Below are 18,866 nucleotides of genomic sequence, written 5' to 3' on the forward strand. Positions count from 1 at the left end.
GGCAACAGGATATAGGTTGAGGTCAGGGCGGGAATAAATCTGAAGGTAGACCGTTCAATTTCACAACCTCTTACCAATGAGGTAAGTCGGGTTTTTCGAAGTATAAAGCCCCTAAATTTGAACACACAAACCAACAATGTTGCCAATATTGTGTTTTGTTGATGCTGCTTAATAAAACTGGGGCTATTTTAAGTGTTTATCTGACGTGGGGTTTGAAGAGTGCAGCTGTTGCAATTTTCTATTGCGCAAAATACAAGTTACTAACCGTTCCTATTTCAAAAATTATTTTTTGCTGTTGATTTACCTTTCCTAAAACCAGAGAAAATAATAATAATAATACATTTAAAGAATCAGCATCGCAGCATTTTTGGAAAAATCAGACACCACGTCATCCATGTTGGTTAAATGCAATGTTTAATATTTTGAAGCACTGGTTATTTCCAAAAAAGATTAAAAAATAGGTGCAACATCACCTATCTTTCAACTCTGAGTACATACAATGATATAATGATCTGAAACTTTATATAGTCATATATATGTTCACAGATACTCCATTGTGCAAGAAAGGATCAAACACACATCTCCAGTCTGGTGCCTTCTCATAACCTCCCCTACTGTAAAACTCGGATGAGTCTGAGCTGAAACGTGGTGAAATAAACCCTGATGTGTACATTAAGTTTCTCGCTGCGCTGAGAGGAACTTGATCCGGATTAGTTGTGGTATGAATAACATTTGCATGGGGGAAAACAGCACTCCCGCTGAATTCCTCATGTTCTGTGAACCCCATAAACTGAGCGCCGGACATCTCCTCTCATATGGGTTTGTAGTGTTTAGAAATTGCGTAAGACGAAAAGCGAAAGAAAAAAAAAGCAGCCATCAGTTTTACAGTCCTTTCCCCCTCCTCCTTTCCTTCATTGTCGTCCTCCTCCTCCTCCTGTTTTTACTCCGGCCTCTCTTGAACAGTTTCAATCTTTCTTCTCTGCCCCGTCTTTCCCCTTGTCATCCGGTTTTGAGTCCAGGAAGAAGTCGTTGCAGGCCACTGTGAGGGCGCCCATCAGGATGATGAACTCTGTGAAGTCCACCTCGCCGTCGTTGTTGGCGTCCAGGTCGTTCATCACCTTCTCCACGGCTTCGTTATCTTTGGAGTTCTGTTGGAGACAGACAGAGTTAATAACATCAACTTTTTTTTTTTTTTTTTAATGTGTGTGTGCAGGATTACAAAGCTGTGCAGGCTTGTCAAAACTTGCACATGAAAGTATAAATGTGCATACCTCTACTTGTGTCACACATGTTTGCAAATGCACTCTATCTTTTTCTTCGTAACCACATATTTATCCTGTGAGACACTCCACACTTACCCCTAGATAACTCCCCAGTTCCTCCGTTAGCAGCTCCTTCAGCTCGCCCCTGCTCAGGGTGTACTTATCGCCCTCCTTCCCCGAATATTTGTGGAAGGTTTTTATGAGCATCTGCATGGCACTCTCCAGGTTGGAACTGGGCTCCTTGGACATGCTGGAAGGTGGGGGGTGAAGTAGAAATCATTAAATTCTTGGATCAAATGCCCGCTCCAGCCTCTGCTTACATGTGTGGCCACATGGCAACCAGAGGTGAAGCAACCTCAAAGATGAAGTGACGGAGGGACAGGCAGACTGATGGATAGGAGGAGTGTGTGGTCACATTTTTTGGAATAAAGCTTTCGGAGAAGCTTTACTTTTGCTGAACAGTCTTACACACATTGTGTCCGGCATCTTGGAGCGTCTTGTGCTGGACTCGTGGGGAGACTGTGCACACACAGACACAGATAAGTCACTGTCAATAATGTAAAGCTGGGACGTTTGAATCCAAGCAACTGATGCATGCCATTCGTCTGGTTATCTCTCTTGCAGGTTGCTCTGGTAATGTGTGCAACGCTGTAGGAAAACAAGTCTTCGATGTGATACCTAACACTTACATTAAGAAACTAAGGAGGCGAGTAACCCGAGGTGGCAGTGCAGAGTCTACCAAGCCATTCCCATAGATGCAATCATTAAGGTGACCTAAAAAATATGCATACATTTCCTCTGCATGGCAACAAAACTCTTAGCATCCTTGTGCTGAATGTTTTGATACATCTCAAGCATTTATGTCTCATAATGTTGTTAAGAAATAGGCTATAGCAATACCAAAAGAGATTATTAAGCTCTTAAAATATTTGTGAATAATTTCAACCCTGTAATGTCAAACATCTCATTATTTATACAAATATTTCTCAAGCATTTGTGAGTAACGTAGAGTAACGTTTTTGTGCAGAATTTTATCCACTGTCAACTGAATTATTTCTGATGCAAGTTAGTTTCAAATATTTACATCATATAACAGTTAAGATATACGTATGTTTGTGCATAATTTCAGCCTGATACCAACAAATATGTCACTTTTAACACTCATTTTGTCAAGAACGTCTATTCTGTTTTCCACATTTTCCATAGAAATGCAGAAAATAACTGTTTAAAGACCTATACGTAGAGAAAGAGTAGTTCTCTCTCTATGGGCTGCAGGAACAAAATGGCTGCTTTCTTTTACTGCAGCCTTGGTTTGGGAGTTTTGATATTTTTTTCTTGAAATACCATGTTGGCAGAACTTTCTTTTGTATATTAAAAAGTTGTTTGCGCAGTAGCTGAAAGGTTCCTACGAGAAACGCATAATAGCTCTTTAGCCAAGTTTTTGCAAAGTATGAAATATATTCTTCCTACCTTGAGTAAAGCAAAACTATTTCTCATGTGGGGTACATACAAATATTTAACCTATAAAATATATATTTTGTAATAAAAACATGACCACAAAAGGCTAAAAACATAAGAGAAAACCAGTAGGTTTTTTTCAAAATATTCAAACTGTTCTATTTTTAGAAATTAAGATTTTCTTATAATTATTTATTGCATTAAGCTGCTGTCAGTTACTGGCGATTGGGTCTGATTAAGCTGCTGAGGGTTCAACACAAGGCTGGCTATCTGGGAAATCTATATGGTCGGCCGTCTCACTGGCTGACACGATACAATAGATGCAGATCCTATCTGTAACGCAACACCGGACCTTCTGATAATGAACATACATTTCATGAGGAAGGAGTTTAAGCTGAGGGATTCAGCCAGGTTGGTAATTTGCCGTGGAAATGTTTTGGAGGACATATTGAACTGGTATAACTTGTGTTATCTGTCAGTTTGCCGTCGTTCTCCTCTAGTCTGTTCTCCCACAAACCCCACCTGGACCTGTTCGGTTATCTACTTCAGCTGCACTGAATAGTTTGCAAGAAACCCTTTTACCAGCTGCAGAGGAGAAAGTCAAGAAAAGCAGCATGTCTCTGTGTCGGTCTTACCTGAGTGCTGATGGAGGGCCTCCTTTGTCTTTAAAGAGCAGCAGGGGACAGAGCCAAGGCAGAGATGGATGGGGAGAGAGTCTGCCAGTGGCTTAAATATCACCTGCTCCTCGCCTCCCTCCCTCCTCCTCCTCCTCCCGCTCCCCTAAACTTTATCACCCCCTTTGGACCTGAAGGTGTCCCTCCTCACTTCTCCCATTCCACTCACTTAAAAAAGATGGCAGAATATCCCTTGAACAACCATTTGTGTTATCTATTGGGATCTTCTGCGATAAAACAACACAAAGTGTGGCATAATTGTGAAGTGGAAAGACAAGAAACAAAAGTTTTTCAAAAATATTTTATGTATAAAATTCTGCAAAATAAATTTTTTATTCACCCCCGTTTTCTCTGATGCCCCCTAATTCAAACTCAGTCAGAATTGGGTGGAGAAAATCTCTGGTCATATATTTTTTAATTCTCAATTGGACATTCAGACACTGCAGGATTATAATAGTTTGGGATCTTTTTTTTGTTATAGTTTAGTTGTATTTTATTTGACTTTTTGTTTGTCTAATTAAGTTAGTTTTCATTAGTTTTTAGAGCGTGCTAGTTATTTTTTATTAGTCATTACTAGTTAAATATTGTTTAGTTTTAGTTGCTTTTTACTAGTTACATTAGTTTTAGTTTTTCATATTTTGGTTAATTTTTAAAAGGTCAAAGTGTTGCATTGTCGACTTTGTAGACGAATATCTCTTGCGTTGACAGATTCTCCCACCAGGAGGCCCTATGACTCTCTTGGCTGGATCTATTATTCATTTTCTTCTCGAAAGACTTTAATTTTAGGTGTATTTCTTGTTTTATAACCCAACCCTCCTTCAAACTTCAACACAACATCATGTCTGACTTGTTAGTGTGATTCTTGGTCTTCATGTTCCTGTTTGTCCACTGATATTCTCAAACAAACCGCTCAGACCTTCACGAAGCAGCTGGATTCATAATGAGATTAAATATCATGCAGGCAGAGTCTGTTTACGAATTAGACGACTTCAGAATGCAGCTGGTTGCAAAAGGTCATCAGAGCAAACGGAGCTGAATGCAAATTCACGCCACTTGTTTCATATTTATGTTAGAGTTTGAAAACCAGGGAACTTTTATGTTTAACTTCTTGGGTAAGCATTACTTTGTGTTGGTCTATTAAATCAAATCGCACTAGAATACTGACGTTAGTGTTTGTAGTTAAAGTGGGAATGAAACACGCCACACATTGAAAACATGTTACGGTCAGTTTTATTCTATTTTAGCCAGTATGTAGATTATAAGCACAAAAATAAAAAAAATTAAAAATGATACAGCGTTACATATGAAATAAGAGCACAGTAAAGCTCACTGGGCACGACAGTGGACTGATGCGAGTCCTTCTGCCAAACACACACACACACACACACACACACACACACACACACACACACACACACACTCCTAGGACATAAACAGAGTAAGGCCTGCACGGCTTCCTGGGAAACATCCCACTATCCCAAACATTTTGACCCCAGAAGCCATAAAGATACATTTGTATATTTAGATACACTTGCTGTTCCAGTTCGGGGATTAATAACTTTTGTCTTCATCTGCTGTATCTGAGAATGAATGAGATTTATTGTGTGGCGATGCAAACACTCCCTGCTGCGCTCCAGTTCCAGTATGTTTCTATAACCATTTAAAAGCTGGGTGGACTTTTGCTACGGGACACAAAAATAAAACAGCTTTATAAATAGCTAAAAGGATGATGGCTTCAAATGAACAATACTGATTATAAATCATTTCCCAGAAGATGTTGAGTCTAAGTGTGCTCACATTAGGCAGTGGTTGTGCATTTTGGTAAACCACCTTATGTACCTTAACCAAGCTTCACAGGCCCATATGAGGTGGTGCAGGAGTCGGATCAGTCCCAAAAAGTACCAACATGCATTAAAAAAAAGGGAAGACATTTCAATAAAGATGCTATAATAAAACCACCAAAAAAGTCCAGGAAGTTTGTTAGAGGCAGCAGGAAGCAGTGTGCACTGCGAGCGCAATAGTTGCACCGAGTTGGCGTAAATGAGAGTATTTACAATGGGAGTGCCTCAGTGAGGCAAGGTGATCACATGATCTGTGCTTATTTATCTTTCTCATTTTCACTGGGCACTTGAATGAAGTGCTGCCTGCTCTGATAGGGAACAATGCGTAATGTTTTAGTCGTGTGTGGAGGAGCAGCAAGCTGCGGAAACGCAACAACTGAACAGAATTTGGTACTTTGGCAAGTAATCGCTGCAGTGGTTAAATGACGAGTTAGCAATAAATTTTGAAGTAAAGAAGAAAGAAAAACTTGAATAGCAGTGGAAATAATTGTGAAATGGCTTATAAGACAAAAGGTAATATGATACACTCAGTGTTGTTCCTTGATTTAAAGAGGCACAACCGCCGGCAGGCATGATGAGCAACCCCATATCCAGGATTACTGTCATGCAATTGTTTGCGTCTTTGGGCGTGTTACTCATGAAATCCCTAATCCAGTAATTTCCCAATGCCTAATGCCCTTAGGATCCAGTTGCAGGTCAAACAGGGTGTTCAAAAGGTACAAGGGTGTGACCGACAAAACACAAGAACAAGCAGCTGGAGTTCGAACCAACAACACAGTTTAGAAAATCAAGGTCAGGCTGTAGCATTGCTAAGTGTTTGAAGAAGCAGGTCACTGTTAACCTGCTGTGGCTTCAAAACGAGATACCTAGGATTTCCAATAAGATGAGCTTTGGTGGTTTGTTGCAGTCGTTTTTCTTTCCACACATAAAAGTTGCACAAAAACCTTTTCTGACCTGGCCTGCTAGTGCCTGGCCCACTCCCACAGGACTATTCTGGGCTCCCTTTTTGACCTTATTGGTCCTTTAGGTGTAGATTCCCTCTCAGTGACTTAATTATTTAACCGAAGGTCACACCCAACGCTCCAGTTCCCAGTTAATGTCTGAGTCTGAGTTAAGGGAACACACTGAAGGCAACAGACAAAGAAAAAGTGAAAAAAGGAAATTTGGCAATGAGAAAACAATTAAGATAAGCAAGCAGAACTTTAACAAATTAGTTTGTTTATTCTGTTGTTAAATTAGCCACATTGCTAGTTTAGAGAAAAATACAAAAAAAAGTTATTTAAGTGCATCCAATAAAGGAATATTTGGACATGTTTACAGGGACAAACTGGACAAAAGCAAAACAAAAAGTCAATATCAGGGGAAAATGAAACTAAGCTATATGTGCTACTACGTTTAAAGTCAAAATTGAGATAACCAACTTAGTAAAAAAATAAGTGGAATTTGTGTACAACTGGTATAATGGGATTTAAAGCACCAGAACAGAATACAGATGATTATCTACACACTGTAATATTGCAGATATGCTGGATTTTAAGCCAGGTTTGGTGAGAAGGATGTGAATTTTCAGACAAGAATGTCAACATCAAGAGTTTTTCAAGTCCTGTTTAAATTGAAACACCAAAATGCCTATTTCAAAGTACAAATGCTGCTAACTAACAGAGGACTGAAGCAATGGCTGTCTCAACATTCGTATTAATCTGATAGGCTAACAATTAAAATTTAGGTTGTATGTTTGTTTGTCTATTAACTAAATAGGGATATTCCTGTTGATTTGTGATTTTTTTAACTCAAAACTTTCACCTTCCAAGTAAAATTAAATGTGTCATTAGCCCATGCTAGCAGTGGAAAGTAGCCATTTTGTATCTGTCTATCTACTTACTGCTAAGCTAACTTTAAAATCTTGTTTGTATCTTTCAATTTAGTGTCAAGCTGCTGAATATTAAAAAAACATATTTAAGTGCACCAAATACAGAAATATTTTCAAGTTGAATAACAACAATAATATGCTATCAGGGTACAAAACAAGCTAAGCTAGCATGGAGAAACAGCTATCCTTACTGCTAGCTTCAGAGGCTAATTTAAAATTATGTTTGTGTGGAATAAAAACAAGAGCTCACAATGTAATCAGTAAGATTTACCGGTGCCTGTTAATTTTATTATCATTATTATTATTTTTAATGTTAAATTTGATCAGAATCAAGCATTTGATAAGTTAATTTGACGTAAATTTTGGTTAGCAAGTTCCCAAAATGTCCCGTTATTCCTTTAAGTCACACGTGCCTGGCAAAGTGATTGCTGCCAAAGTTTTACAAAAGAACCGTTTCGCTCTACTGTTAGTGGAAAAGTGGCAGAAAGTGAAAGAGAATGCATGGGTGGATGGAAGGCCTGTTGATTGTAGTGGTAAGTTAAGCTATTTCAGTCAAGTGTGCAGGAAAATCATAGTTTCCAGGGAAGCTTTCACATGGATACTGCATGCACATGAAAGTGGACAACTGCATGCTGTCATAGTACACCATCATAATGAGGTAAATGTGCTATATAGTGGGATGCACATCCTGTACATATAAACATAGTGGTAGAAGTAGTACAACGCTACTGTCATGTACATAATCATATATATGGAATAGTGTTTCTGTTGTGTTTAAACTGTTGTATTTTAATGTATATAAAAATAGTGGCTTTCCACATTATTTTGGAATTAATGTTACATTTCTCTGCAGGGTTGATTTCTGTAGTGTGATTTTGGTGACAGAGTGGATTGTCCCCTATGAAGACGCCTCTTCTGTCTTCTCCGCTACGTTCTCCTCAGCAGCAGCAGGCGACTTCTCTGTTGGCTCCTCTGCTTTTGGCGTTTCCTCAGCTTTTTCTGGGTCTTTCTCTGTAGCTTTTACCTCTGCCGACGCTGCTGCTTCCACCGTAGCTGCCTCTGGCTTGGTTTCCCCTTCCACCTTTGGTTCTACCTTTACCTCGGCGTTTGCGTCCGCTTTTGCTTCTACCGTTGCCTCAGCAGTTGGGTCTGCCTTTGTTTCGTCGTTTTCTTTTGGTTCCTCCTTTGGCTCTGCGTTCTCTTTTGGTTGCTCTGCTGCACCATCAGGGGAGCTTTGCACTGGTTGGGATGCATTATTTTCTGCAGGTTCCTCTTTGTTGAGGACACGCTGCTCACTGAGTGAGCAGGCCAGGTAGCCTATTAGCTTCATGTATTCCTCAAAGCCAACCTTTCCGTCAGCGTCAGAGTCTAGTCCCTGGGCCATATTGTTGACCGCTTCCTTGCTGTCTGCACCCTACAAGTTGGACATACACAACCACAAGTCAGTCAACAATGATAGTGAGCAAAAGAAGCCAGTCATAACATAGACTACCTTCACACAGTAGGTAAATGCAACTCAAGTTCACTTTTGTGCCGCTTTTTCAACCTTTAACTGGCTTTTTCACAGCAGTCTGAACGACCCAATTGCCATCTTTTCACCTCCTAAGAAATCCAATTTGTGCCACTTCCGTGTTTGTTGCTAATTCGGATACATATCTGGCTGTTTTTAAAGCATTTGTCTGAATGGTCATGCTGCATTTTATCCAGCTTTTACGTGATTGATGTGAAACATGCGTCATTCAACACCAGAAAAAGCCAGACATGGTGAATCTGGGCGTAAACAACGACTGAGAATTAGGATTATAAACTTATGAATGACTTTTGTGTCTCTGAAGTGCATCACATCACAATCCCATCACTTTACATGCAAACAACCTTCCCTACAGAAGTTGCAGTCAGTGGTCTACAAAAGGTTTTACTTTCTTTCTATCATCCTGCTTCGTGTTGTTGATCTTGTGTCGATAATGATGGCTCGTTGCTGAATAAACTTTGAAATCGATCCATAAACGGATCCATCCATGCCGTGTGACGTCAGCAGTCTTCGTCTGCGCATGCAGGCCACTTTGGGGTTGTAAACCGTTCACACAAAGCCTCATTGCAGTCAGGTTTAATTAGCAGTATGAACAACCACGCAAGAAAAAAAACAACAAAAAAACAGAATCCAACTTCAAGACCTCCTGTGTGAACGTAGCCTTAGTTATTTTTGGACATTTTCTGAGACTCGTCCACTTCTTTCACACAACAATTTGACTAATTATTCACAAAATACAAGTTAGAACTGGTGAGTCTCACAAAAACTAGCGTTATGAATCGGTTACATAACAAACTGTTCAAAGAAGTTCGCTCTGACCGAAAGGATGTTGCCGAGCTGGGATGAGACGAGGTTTTGAAAATCTTTCTTTCCTATATTCTCTTTTCCTTTGGATGACTTCAGGAAGGTTTTCACCACGGCCTGGATGGCACCCTCCATGACTCCCCTGTCTGGGATACAGGAAGACACATTCATTAGAGAAACAGATCAGATTAATATCTATCCATCTTTCAGTCCATTTGTCTATAACTTTTGATCTGAAACTTTTTAAACCTTTCAAAACTCCCAACAGGAGCTAAAACAAACGGTAAAACCAGGGATAAGTGCTGGTGCGACTCATGTGGTGCTCTACCAATTAAATTTGGATGTGCGATTGACCAAAACAAACAACTTCCAGTTCAAAAGTTTGAAAACCAGTAGGATTGACCAGTGACCACACTAACGACTAACAATAAGAGCTTATTTTTCTCTGTATTTTTAACTAAATGTGAAACATTTAATGAGACAATCATCAGAAGTGCAAATAAACTGTTTATATGCAAGGCGGCCATGTTGTATTTTGAGGATGCGGTTAAGAAAACCAAACAACAAAAAGAAAACCTCAAACTTAGAATTTCAACTTAGGGCAATTTATTTATTTATTTATTTACGTTTGTCTACCTTAAATTTTTCAACTTTAAGTTATAATTTGAACACAAGCATTGCAATGCAAATGGATAAAAAACATTTTCTCTTATTTTGTGACAAAAAACTTGCTGTAGAACTTTCTGTTTTAAAATATCTGTCAAAATACCTTGAAGACCAATGAGACACTTTTCTGAAATCGTTTGGGAACCACTTATCTAGATAAATATTGAGTTTTAAGTAATATTTTTTCAGACGGGTGCATGTTCTGAGAAAACTGAAACCAAGGATCCCTGCAAAGTTTTTCGTTTCAGTTGTCAGACTCCTGATCTGCGGTTGGGGACGAACAGTGACGTGAGATAGGTGGAAAAGGTGAGAGGGAGTCTGATTGAGAGACGAGCTGCGATGGACAATGGCGGCTCTGATCTTTGATAGGTCATCTGATCTTTCTAAGCTACCAGGTAAGCTTGGATTACCAGAGGGATTACCTAGTCCTTGTCTGCCCTTCTGTCTCCCTCCCTCTCCGTCTTCCTGTCCGTCCCTCATCATACTCCAAGCCTTCCTCCGATGCACAGATAATCTTCACGTGTTGCACAGACTGAAACTAGCCAGTAAGGGCGACGCGTTTGCAGGAATTCCTCTCATTGCTCTCTGCGGAGATCACTTAGACAGGAATTTACAGGCTATACCTCCGAGCTCGCTTTGCCCTGAAGCGCAGAGACGATGTTCGTTGAAGGCAAACACGCTCGGCAGTCAGTTTCGGTATTCAAATGCTGCAGAGCAAATAAACAGTGTGAGGAGAGACTGTTGACTCTGTTTTAACAAGGATGCAGCAGAGCTTGCGGCAGCATATTGACATCTACGTTACTGGTGTGCATGTCAGGCTGAAAGACAAGCAGTTTCCAAAGCGCACATTAAATATTACCAGTTAGTGACGTTACGCCGATAGAGTGACAGGGACCTATGAGCTGTTGAATCTAACATTTCACTTCTCTCTTTTAGGTATATTTTTTAAATGTTTAACACCAGCTCATTAACCAGCAGCCACCATTTGGAGTCTCCAGTGTGACCCATCAATTACACGGTTCACTAGTGAGCCAACACCAGTGCTTGCCTCTGTAATTTTTTAATTAATGTAATGTAATAAATTGCCAGGTTTGGTCTGGCAGTAGAGTTTGGAGTAAAGAAGTGCTTCAGTTTTGAGGCGGTAGAGCTAAAGGGAGGACTCGATTTCAATGGAAATTTGTCATTTATCGGTAGTTTCTTTGCAGCTGCATTTTACATCTGTCAATATGGATGTGTGAAATATCACAATCACAACAAACTACTTGGATTCAAATTGTTGGGATTGAAACCAAAAGTAGTAACACAGTTTCAGGGTTTTTTTTGTTATATGTGTAGCTTGAAATTTTGACAGGATTTTATTTTATTTTTTTAAAGAATAAACGTTCTGATTCTTTGTTGAACTTCTTTTGTAAGCAACCAAACATTTTCAAAAGTTGACTGATGTGAGTTTGATCATTTCTTTTTTTTAATTGCCAAAATCACAATGTTCCCACCTAACTTTAGGATCTTGATCACCAACAATAGTGTCAGGTCTGTGCATGAAATACAGAGAAAGTAATTCTGACTGCAAAAAGAAAAGTTTAAAAGTGCAGTGTGTAACTTTTATAACAAATATGTTTTTTTTGCAAATTTGTTAAAACTGCCACCATGTTGTGACAGTTTCTTATGAGACAGATAATCTGTGAAAAGATCAATCTTCTCCACTTCCTTACCTAGCTGGTATTGCTGTCTGAAGGAAAGCAACCAATCAGAGCCAGAGGGAGGGCCTTAGCGCTGTGAATCAATCTCATGTACTCACTGCTAAATGTGTAAGAGGTGGGGAAACAACTTATCCTTACAGTTAAACTGTTTATCTGCCGTTATTGGTGGCCATGCTAACTAGCTTTAGCATTCATGACAGGCTGAAGCGAGAGGGTGGAGTGAGCAGCGCTGCAGGGAGGGGTGATTGACAGCCGTAAGACTCTCCTCCTGGCTCGGCTGGTTGTTTCTATCAAAACTGGGAGAACGCAGAGAAACTGGATTTTTTTTTCACAGATTATCTGCCTCATACCAGATATAATAGAAGACAGTTTCAACAAATATGTAAAAAAATACATCATTTTTTTTCTAAACGTAACATACTGTTGCTTTAACCAGGTTTATAATATTATTTACAAAAAAAACAACAACTAAAGACTTAAGCAGGGCTGCACTGTACTAACAAACTTTGAAGCTGTAATATTTGTAAAGTATTGAAATATTGGTCATGATTAACTCTCTTGTGCCAGTCTTTTCAATCATCAAGGTGCCTCTGAAACTTCCTAAACTCTACATAAGTTTTAGTGTGAGGGCTGACAGAGGGAGAATATGGTTAATGAAATATGTCAAATATATCACTAAATATATCCAAGCTGCCTACAGTTACAGCATCCAAGAAAGCTTTTGCCTTAGGCCGACTTTGCAAATTGGACACAGAAAAAAAAATGACCAAGAGCTCAAGAGTATACATAAGTGCTGCGTAACCACTCCTAGTTGTCAAAGTAATCCAAACACTTAAAGTGATCCTGAGCTCAGCTGGGACTTTAGGGGACTTCTTCCTGTGCCTGACACGCCCTTCCAGCCCTGAGTACACAGGGGCCTCGTATCCACACACACATCATCCACCCTTCTCCCGACACTGCCGGGTACCTTCTATGAACAAGTATAGATAAACATATTCCCCACATTCAGGAAAAAATAGCATCCAATTCAATTTAATCAATGTCATTTATCTACTCCTTCAAACAAACAAACAAAAAAAAAGAGCAAAACACAACAGCGCAAATAATTAAACGCAAAGTCCTACAACCGAGAGTTTCGCGTTTCGCCGCAGAGACCCTACGGGGGATTGGGTGTTGCGTTTCAAAAAGAAGAAGAAAAACAACAACGGGTGAACGTGATACGGTCCGTGCGCAGAGTAATGACAATACTACCGCTGGTGTGGCATGAAATATTAACAGAGGAACAAGTCGGGCTGTGGCTATAAACAGCGGGAAGAGTCACCGTCTCCCACCCAAGTAAAATCCACGCACCCAGACCCGTGGGTGTGCGTAAGGACTCATGATTAACGGATTGGTTTAAAAACCTAACAAAAAATAATAATAGAGAGAAAACCAGATACAAAATGTTGCTCTCGGCTTCCTGGTCAATAAAAGCAGGACGTAAAAGTTGCGCCTTTTACTCGAACACCCGTGACGTGTGTTAGGTTCAGATCACCTGGATTTTAGATCAACTGTTTGCAGCTGATCACTCAGTTCAAGTCTATATTAAAACATCTTCACGTTAATCTGATATGGATGTGAGCGCAACGAGAAGTAAAAAAAAAAAAAAGTTAGCAAATATAAATTAAATAGTTGGATTTTTCCTTCTACAACTTTGTAGGAAAGTTGCGCTTTGTAGGACAGCAGCCAGTGGACGGTTCCTGCAGTCAGACAGGAGCAGGGAGCCTCTTGCGGGAGTTTATCGAAACGTGGCAACAGGAGAGAAAAAAAAAGAAAAAGTAAAGAAAAAAAACGCCGCTTCCAGGCAGGAAACACTTACAATAAACCAAAAGAAAAACATCCAAACTCACCGTTTTACCGTCTGCGGGAGAAGAGAACTGTGTAAAATGTGCGCCAAAAGTGACTTTCGGAGCTCTCCACCGCCTTTTTTCTGCGCTGCTTTGAGCCCTGTGGACTTGCCAAACTAGTAGGACTGCAGAATCTCTTCCGTGATTTGGGCTCGCTTCCCCCCACCCTCCCTCCTGTCCTTAAAAGTTTTCCCCCCTCACAAGTCAAAGGGCGTGTACCTGGGAGAGTGGGAAGGGAGAGCAGAGGAGTGGAAGACGGCGACCCTGGCAAGCAGGGAAGGAGATGGAAATACAAGCAGAGAAAATATACACTGACTGAAAGTAGTTATTTCTTATTATTTCATTATTTGGACGTTTCAGGTTATTGTTCGGCTGATAAGCCAGCTGTTTGGCGTCAGGCGTGATTTCCTCATTTGGCGGCTGGAAGCTTCATCTGCTGGGACAGAGAGGCAGGGCGGGTGGGGTGACTTCATGTTCATTCTTTTTAAATTAACTTTAAAACACAAATTATCGGGCCACAACTTGAAACTTTCATATTTGCTGGTTTAAGAAATAAAATACATTTTTATCACATCAGATCATCAAACATTAATGTGATTTATTAGGATTTTATCATAGACCACTGCCAAAGGAGAATCATACACAACGTTAAATCCAACTTAGAAATAATGATATGCTTTAAACTTCAAAACCCTTTTAACTCTGGTACCCCTAAATAAAATTCAGCACACCCAAATGCCTTCATGTAGGCCATGTAATTAAGAGATCCCACCTGTTTGTAGTTTAATCTGAATATAAATCCAGCTTTTCTTTCAGATATTTAAGTAACATTAGTGAACAAATAGCTTTATGAAAATATACTTCAGGTAGTTTTATGCAGGGTTAGATTAGAAAACAGTACGCCAAACTGACTAATAATGTTTCTGGCTATATTATCACATATAAAGGTAACACAAAAGGTTTTTAATATATATTTGCAAAGAATGTACAAAATGGAAAATTATTCATGTTGGAACAAGGAATGTTGTTTTTTGTAGTCCAACTTCTGTTGTTTTCTGGCCTTAAATGATAATATGTATTAAATTAAATATTTCTAGTCCCACAGTGGGTAAATGGAGATGCACCAGCAGCAAGTTATATTTTTCAGCAGGAACAATAAAGCTTGTCAGAGTTGATGGAAAGATAGAGCTAAATACAGGCGTGACCAAGAATACTAAACACACAGTCAGATACACATTAGATCAAAGCATCAACGCATATTCATGTGTTAGAATGGCCTAGTAAAAGTCCAGACCTAAATTTGAGAATCAATAAGTCTTGCAGATGTACTTGGAGCAAAACAAGGAAGTACTGGTTCAGTGAATACAGCTGCAATATAATGCTTTTATTAATAAAAACCTCGAGAACCATGCATGCTCTGACTTTCTCTACAGAATAACCTGCTGCTTTGTGTTGGTCCATCATAAAAGCAACCCCCCACCTTAAACCATAAACACCTTAAAGTTTATGGTTGTAACGTGAAAAACTGTGGAAAAGTTCAAGGGTCATGAACATTTTGAAAGAACGGCTGGATTTCAAACAGGTGCTTTGAAAATACAGTGGCCAACTTTTAGTCAGCTTAGATTTCGAATACAAGCGGACGGAACAAACTGGGATACATTTCGTGTGTCGCTGTTGCCAGATTCTTTTACAACCATGTAAAAGATTTACATCTGCAGATTTTATCTCAGCAAGTGAGGCGTGGCTAACCAGATGCTTACCTGCAGAAGCGCCCGCACTGCAAAAACACAAAAACTCACCGAGTGATTTGGTCTGGTTTCTGGTGAAAATCTCTTAGTACGCTTTAAGTACGACAAAACCAACTTACAAGTAACTTTTCAGCACTCTATAGTAGCTTGTTTTAAGTAAGTAATTCCTTAAAAGTGCTAGTTATAAGTGAAATAATCAGCCAGTGGAACAAGACATTTTAACTAATATGGAGAAAATGTCTTATTTTACCTTTTAGTCAGTATTAAGGACTTATTTGCTTAAAACAAGCTCCTATTTCTTGCTAAAAATTTACCTGTAAGTTAGTTTTATTTCATGCGTACCAAAAGATTCACGTTAGAAACTAGACCATAGCTACTTGTTAACATGTTGTGTTAGACAGACAGACGTTCCCATTTCAACCGTTTCTGTGACTCATCCGACCATCGTCCGTCCCTCCCACGCTCACATCTTGACACGACGAAGGGGGGTGGGGGCTGTAATTTGGATACAAAGGTCACATTTACCTATCGCGCTGAAAAAAAAAAGGCGCACTCTCACAGTCAGGCCAGTAGCAAATTAAAACAGGCCCATAGGCGATAAAACGGCGGGGAAGCATTCCTGCACACATAACTCTGTCTAGACATTAGAGTTAATGCTGAAATGACCCGTTTAAGGAAAACACAATAGGATGCATTTGGGTCACCATCTTCACCGCTGCACTGCAAAAAACACAAAATATCACCAAGTATTTCTAGAGCAAATATCTTAGTACAGTCGAATTGAGACAGAAACTAACAAGTTACTTTTTTTTAGGAGGATAGATTGTTTTGAGTCAATAATTCAATTATAAAATTGGAAAAAGTCTTGCTACAGATGAAATAATCTGCCAGTGAAACTAGCACTTTTTTGTCAATATTGAAAACAAGCTCCTGTGTCTTAATGAAAATTTACTTGTACGTCGTTTTGTCTTAATTCAAGTGTACTAAGATATTTGCACTAGACAAACACTTGCTGTGTTTTTGCAGTGTGGGTCATAATGATATGCAGCAGGAGCTTTATGGGGCATTATAAGTGTAGGACAGCTGCAGACTTTTTAAGATCACAAGCTCTTAAATCACTACAGCTCCGATGCAGGTTTGCTGGAAATCATATAACGCGGTGAATGAATGACAGCAGAGTCGTAGCAGGTGGCTCAGGGTTTAAAACAACAGAGGCTTTAATTCAAAGTTCCTCCCATCAAACAAATGGTTAACTATGCAGTTACACATGCGGCTCTGGCACAGAGAGATAAAAGAAATCAGATGGCCTCTCGCTCCGTTTACAGCAGGAATTAAGCGAGCCGACTGGGTCGGGTCGACTAACTGAAGCCTCCCTGTTTGCTCGCCAGTTTTCCAATCAGCTGCCAGAACTCGGAGAAGGTCAGCTCCCCGTCGTTGTTTTCATCTATGGAGCTCATGAGCTGGTCGATGGAGGCGGGGTCGCTGGCGTTCTGCGGGCGATCACAGACGAGACGCAGATCAATACGGAGCAGAAACTGAGAAACTGATTTACTTTACGATACTCGGTTACACTTTAATGGGTGTCAATAAGTTGTTAGTCTGCTTCAGACCAACAACTTTTATTTCTTTTATAAGTTTGAAATGCACCATCTTTAAAAATTTTGAGGTTTTGAAAGATGGAAAACATCATCCTAGTTGTAAAGTCTGGCTCAGAGAACAGACTTTAAAATAATTCTGTTAGTTTACAGAAAGTCAAGTCAAGTGTACTTTATTGTCAAAGATCCATGTAGCAGGGTTAACACAGAAGTTTGAAATTGCGTTTCACCAGCCTCCAATGTGCAATTAAATTAAACATATAAATAAGACATTGACAGTAACCCCCCAAAATTAGAACCAAAACATTTTAAAGATCTGTTGTTATATCACTCTGGTCTTCTGGTTCTGGTTCTGCTCTGCATCCCCAGAACCAAACATGGAGAAGCATCATTCAGCTTCTATGCACTGCAAATCTGGAACAAATTTCCAGAAAACTGCAAAACAGCTGAAACACAGAGTGCCTTTAGATCCAGAATAAAAAGACACATGCTTCATAAAGCTGGAACATTGATCAATATATTTTATATGTATTGATCATCTTTAACGATGGCATTTGTCGTGATCATTTGTGATGTAAAGCACTTTGAATTCGCTTGTTGCTGAAACGTGCGATACATGCTAATAAAAACAACATTTTTGCTTGGAATTTCAGAGACATGTTGTCAGTAGTTCATAGAAAAAAAGAACAATGTTCACTTTACTCAAACCTCTGAAAAGTAAAATCAGAGAAACTAATAATTTTAAGTGGTCTCTCTCTCTCTCTTTTTTTTTTCCAGAGCTGCATTCAGAGCCTTCAAAGGTGGATGATAAACATCAGCAGAGAGAGACAATAAAAGCAACTAAAGAGACAAACCTTGACGCAGTTGGGAAGCTGAGAGGTCACCAGTTTGTGAAACTCGTCTTTGCTCAGCGTGGAGGAGGATCCCTCATTCCCAGCGTACGCCTTAAACTGGGAGACGATGGTGGTGATGGCGGCTTCCATGGCGGCTTGTGCTGCGAATAAAACCAGAAAAACTAAGAATGCATTGTTATAAAAACAGGAATCAGCAGCTTTTGCGTTACCTTGACAAGTTTAGGCTGAGCAGCAGCAGAAAGGTGCTTTGGTCCTTTTTCCTCTTCATCTCTGTCCATCTCCTCTAAATATACGCGCTTCATCTTCATCGCTGGTGCACACATCAGCGGAAAACCCCTCATCGTCACTCCCCTCCTGCCCTCATCTCTGTCGGATTTCCATGGCATCAAACAAAAAAGAAAGAAAGGGGGAAAAAAAGGAAACAGCAAACTGCCACGCTGACCTACAAAAGGTCACAGCGGATCCTGACGACTGGACAAAATGCCGCCTGGGTCCGTCTGCAGAGACAGCATCAGGCGAGTCCAATCAACTGGCTGAATCGTGCATTATAAGCAATAATTAGTTTACACAAAACATGACTCAAATAATGGTACCGAGGTCCAACACACCCTCTGTTGTCTCCAACCGAACACACTCAAAACAAAGACAGAAATGATGATTCTTTACGTGTTTGCAAAACCGAGCGACTAGCTAGCTGTTTTTCCTTTTCATGTGTTAGTTGTTGGGATTTAAACTTTTTTTTTTTTTTAAATCAAAGCAAACGCCATTCCAGGGAGGGAGGAAGCGGCGAATCTGCGCCGAAGCGCCTCTAATCTGCCTGGTTGTGTTATGCAAAGAATGGCAGGCTCTGTCTGCGCTGTCGTAATGAACGACTTGTTCTCGTTCATCAGCATATCAGCTGGGTGACATCGGCGGAAGCCAACATGGATTCCATGCCTTCATTTGAGGCACAGGCCCGAGCCTGCGTGTAAACGCTT

The 18,866-nt window shown here is 39.9% G+C and overlaps 3 protein-coding genes across 4 annotated transcripts; all 3 read right to left on the bottom strand.

Moving 5' to 3' along the window:
- Positions 1-397: 397 nt before the first annotated feature.
- On the bottom strand, positions 398-4,476 carry s100s (S100 calcium binding protein S). 2 transcript variants are annotated; one of them, XM_088010331.1, is made up of 3 exons: positions 3,356-4,476; positions 1,359-1,781; positions 398-1,148 (listed from the first exon to the last, which is right to left on the bottom strand). In XM_088010331.1, the coding sequence occupies exons 2-3, from the start codon at positions 1,509-1,511 to the stop codon at positions 966-968; spliced, it is 336 nt and encodes a 111-aa protein (XP_087866457.1). In that variant the 5' UTR covers positions 1,512-1,781; positions 3,356-4,476; the 3' UTR covers positions 398-965. The 2 variants fall into 2 exon arrangements, with proteins under 2 accessions (XP_087866457.1, XP_014843244.1); XM_014987758.2 differs by lacking the exon at positions 3,356-4,476 and having other exon boundaries at positions 1,359-2,311.
- Positions 4,477-6,436: 1,960 nt separating this feature from the next.
- Positions 6,437-13,857, bottom strand: s100u (S100 calcium binding protein U). Its single transcript, XM_014987756.2, has 3 exons — positions 13,696-13,857; positions 9,456-9,586; positions 6,437-8,519 (listed from the first exon to the last, which is right to left on the bottom strand). Exons 2-3 carry the CDS (start codon positions 9,573-9,575, stop codon positions 8,004-8,006), a joined length of 636 nt encoding a protein of 211 aa, XP_014843242.1. The 5' UTR covers positions 9,576-9,586; positions 13,696-13,857; the 3' UTR covers positions 6,437-8,003.
- Positions 13,858-16,633: 2,776 nt separating this feature from the next.
- s100a11 (S100 calcium binding protein A11) lies at positions 16,634-18,336 on the bottom strand. The gene is made up of 3 exons (XM_014987751.2): positions 18,099-18,336; positions 17,890-18,029; positions 16,634-16,930 (listed from the first exon to the last, which is right to left on the bottom strand). The coding sequence occupies exons 2-3, from the start codon at positions 18,016-18,018 to the stop codon at positions 16,799-16,801; spliced, it is 261 nt and encodes an 86-aa protein (XP_014843237.2). The 5' UTR covers positions 18,019-18,029; positions 18,099-18,336; the 3' UTR covers positions 16,634-16,798.
- Positions 18,337-18,866: the final 530 nt, after the last annotated feature.

Source organism: Poecilia mexicana, unplaced genomic scaffold (assembly GCF_051168715.1).
Source record: "Poecilia mexicana isolate PSO_F unplaced genomic scaffold, ASM5116871v1 scaffold_11, whole genome shotgun sequence".
NCBI lineage: Eukaryota > Metazoa > Chordata > Actinopteri > Cyprinodontiformes > Poeciliidae > Poecilia > Poecilia mexicana.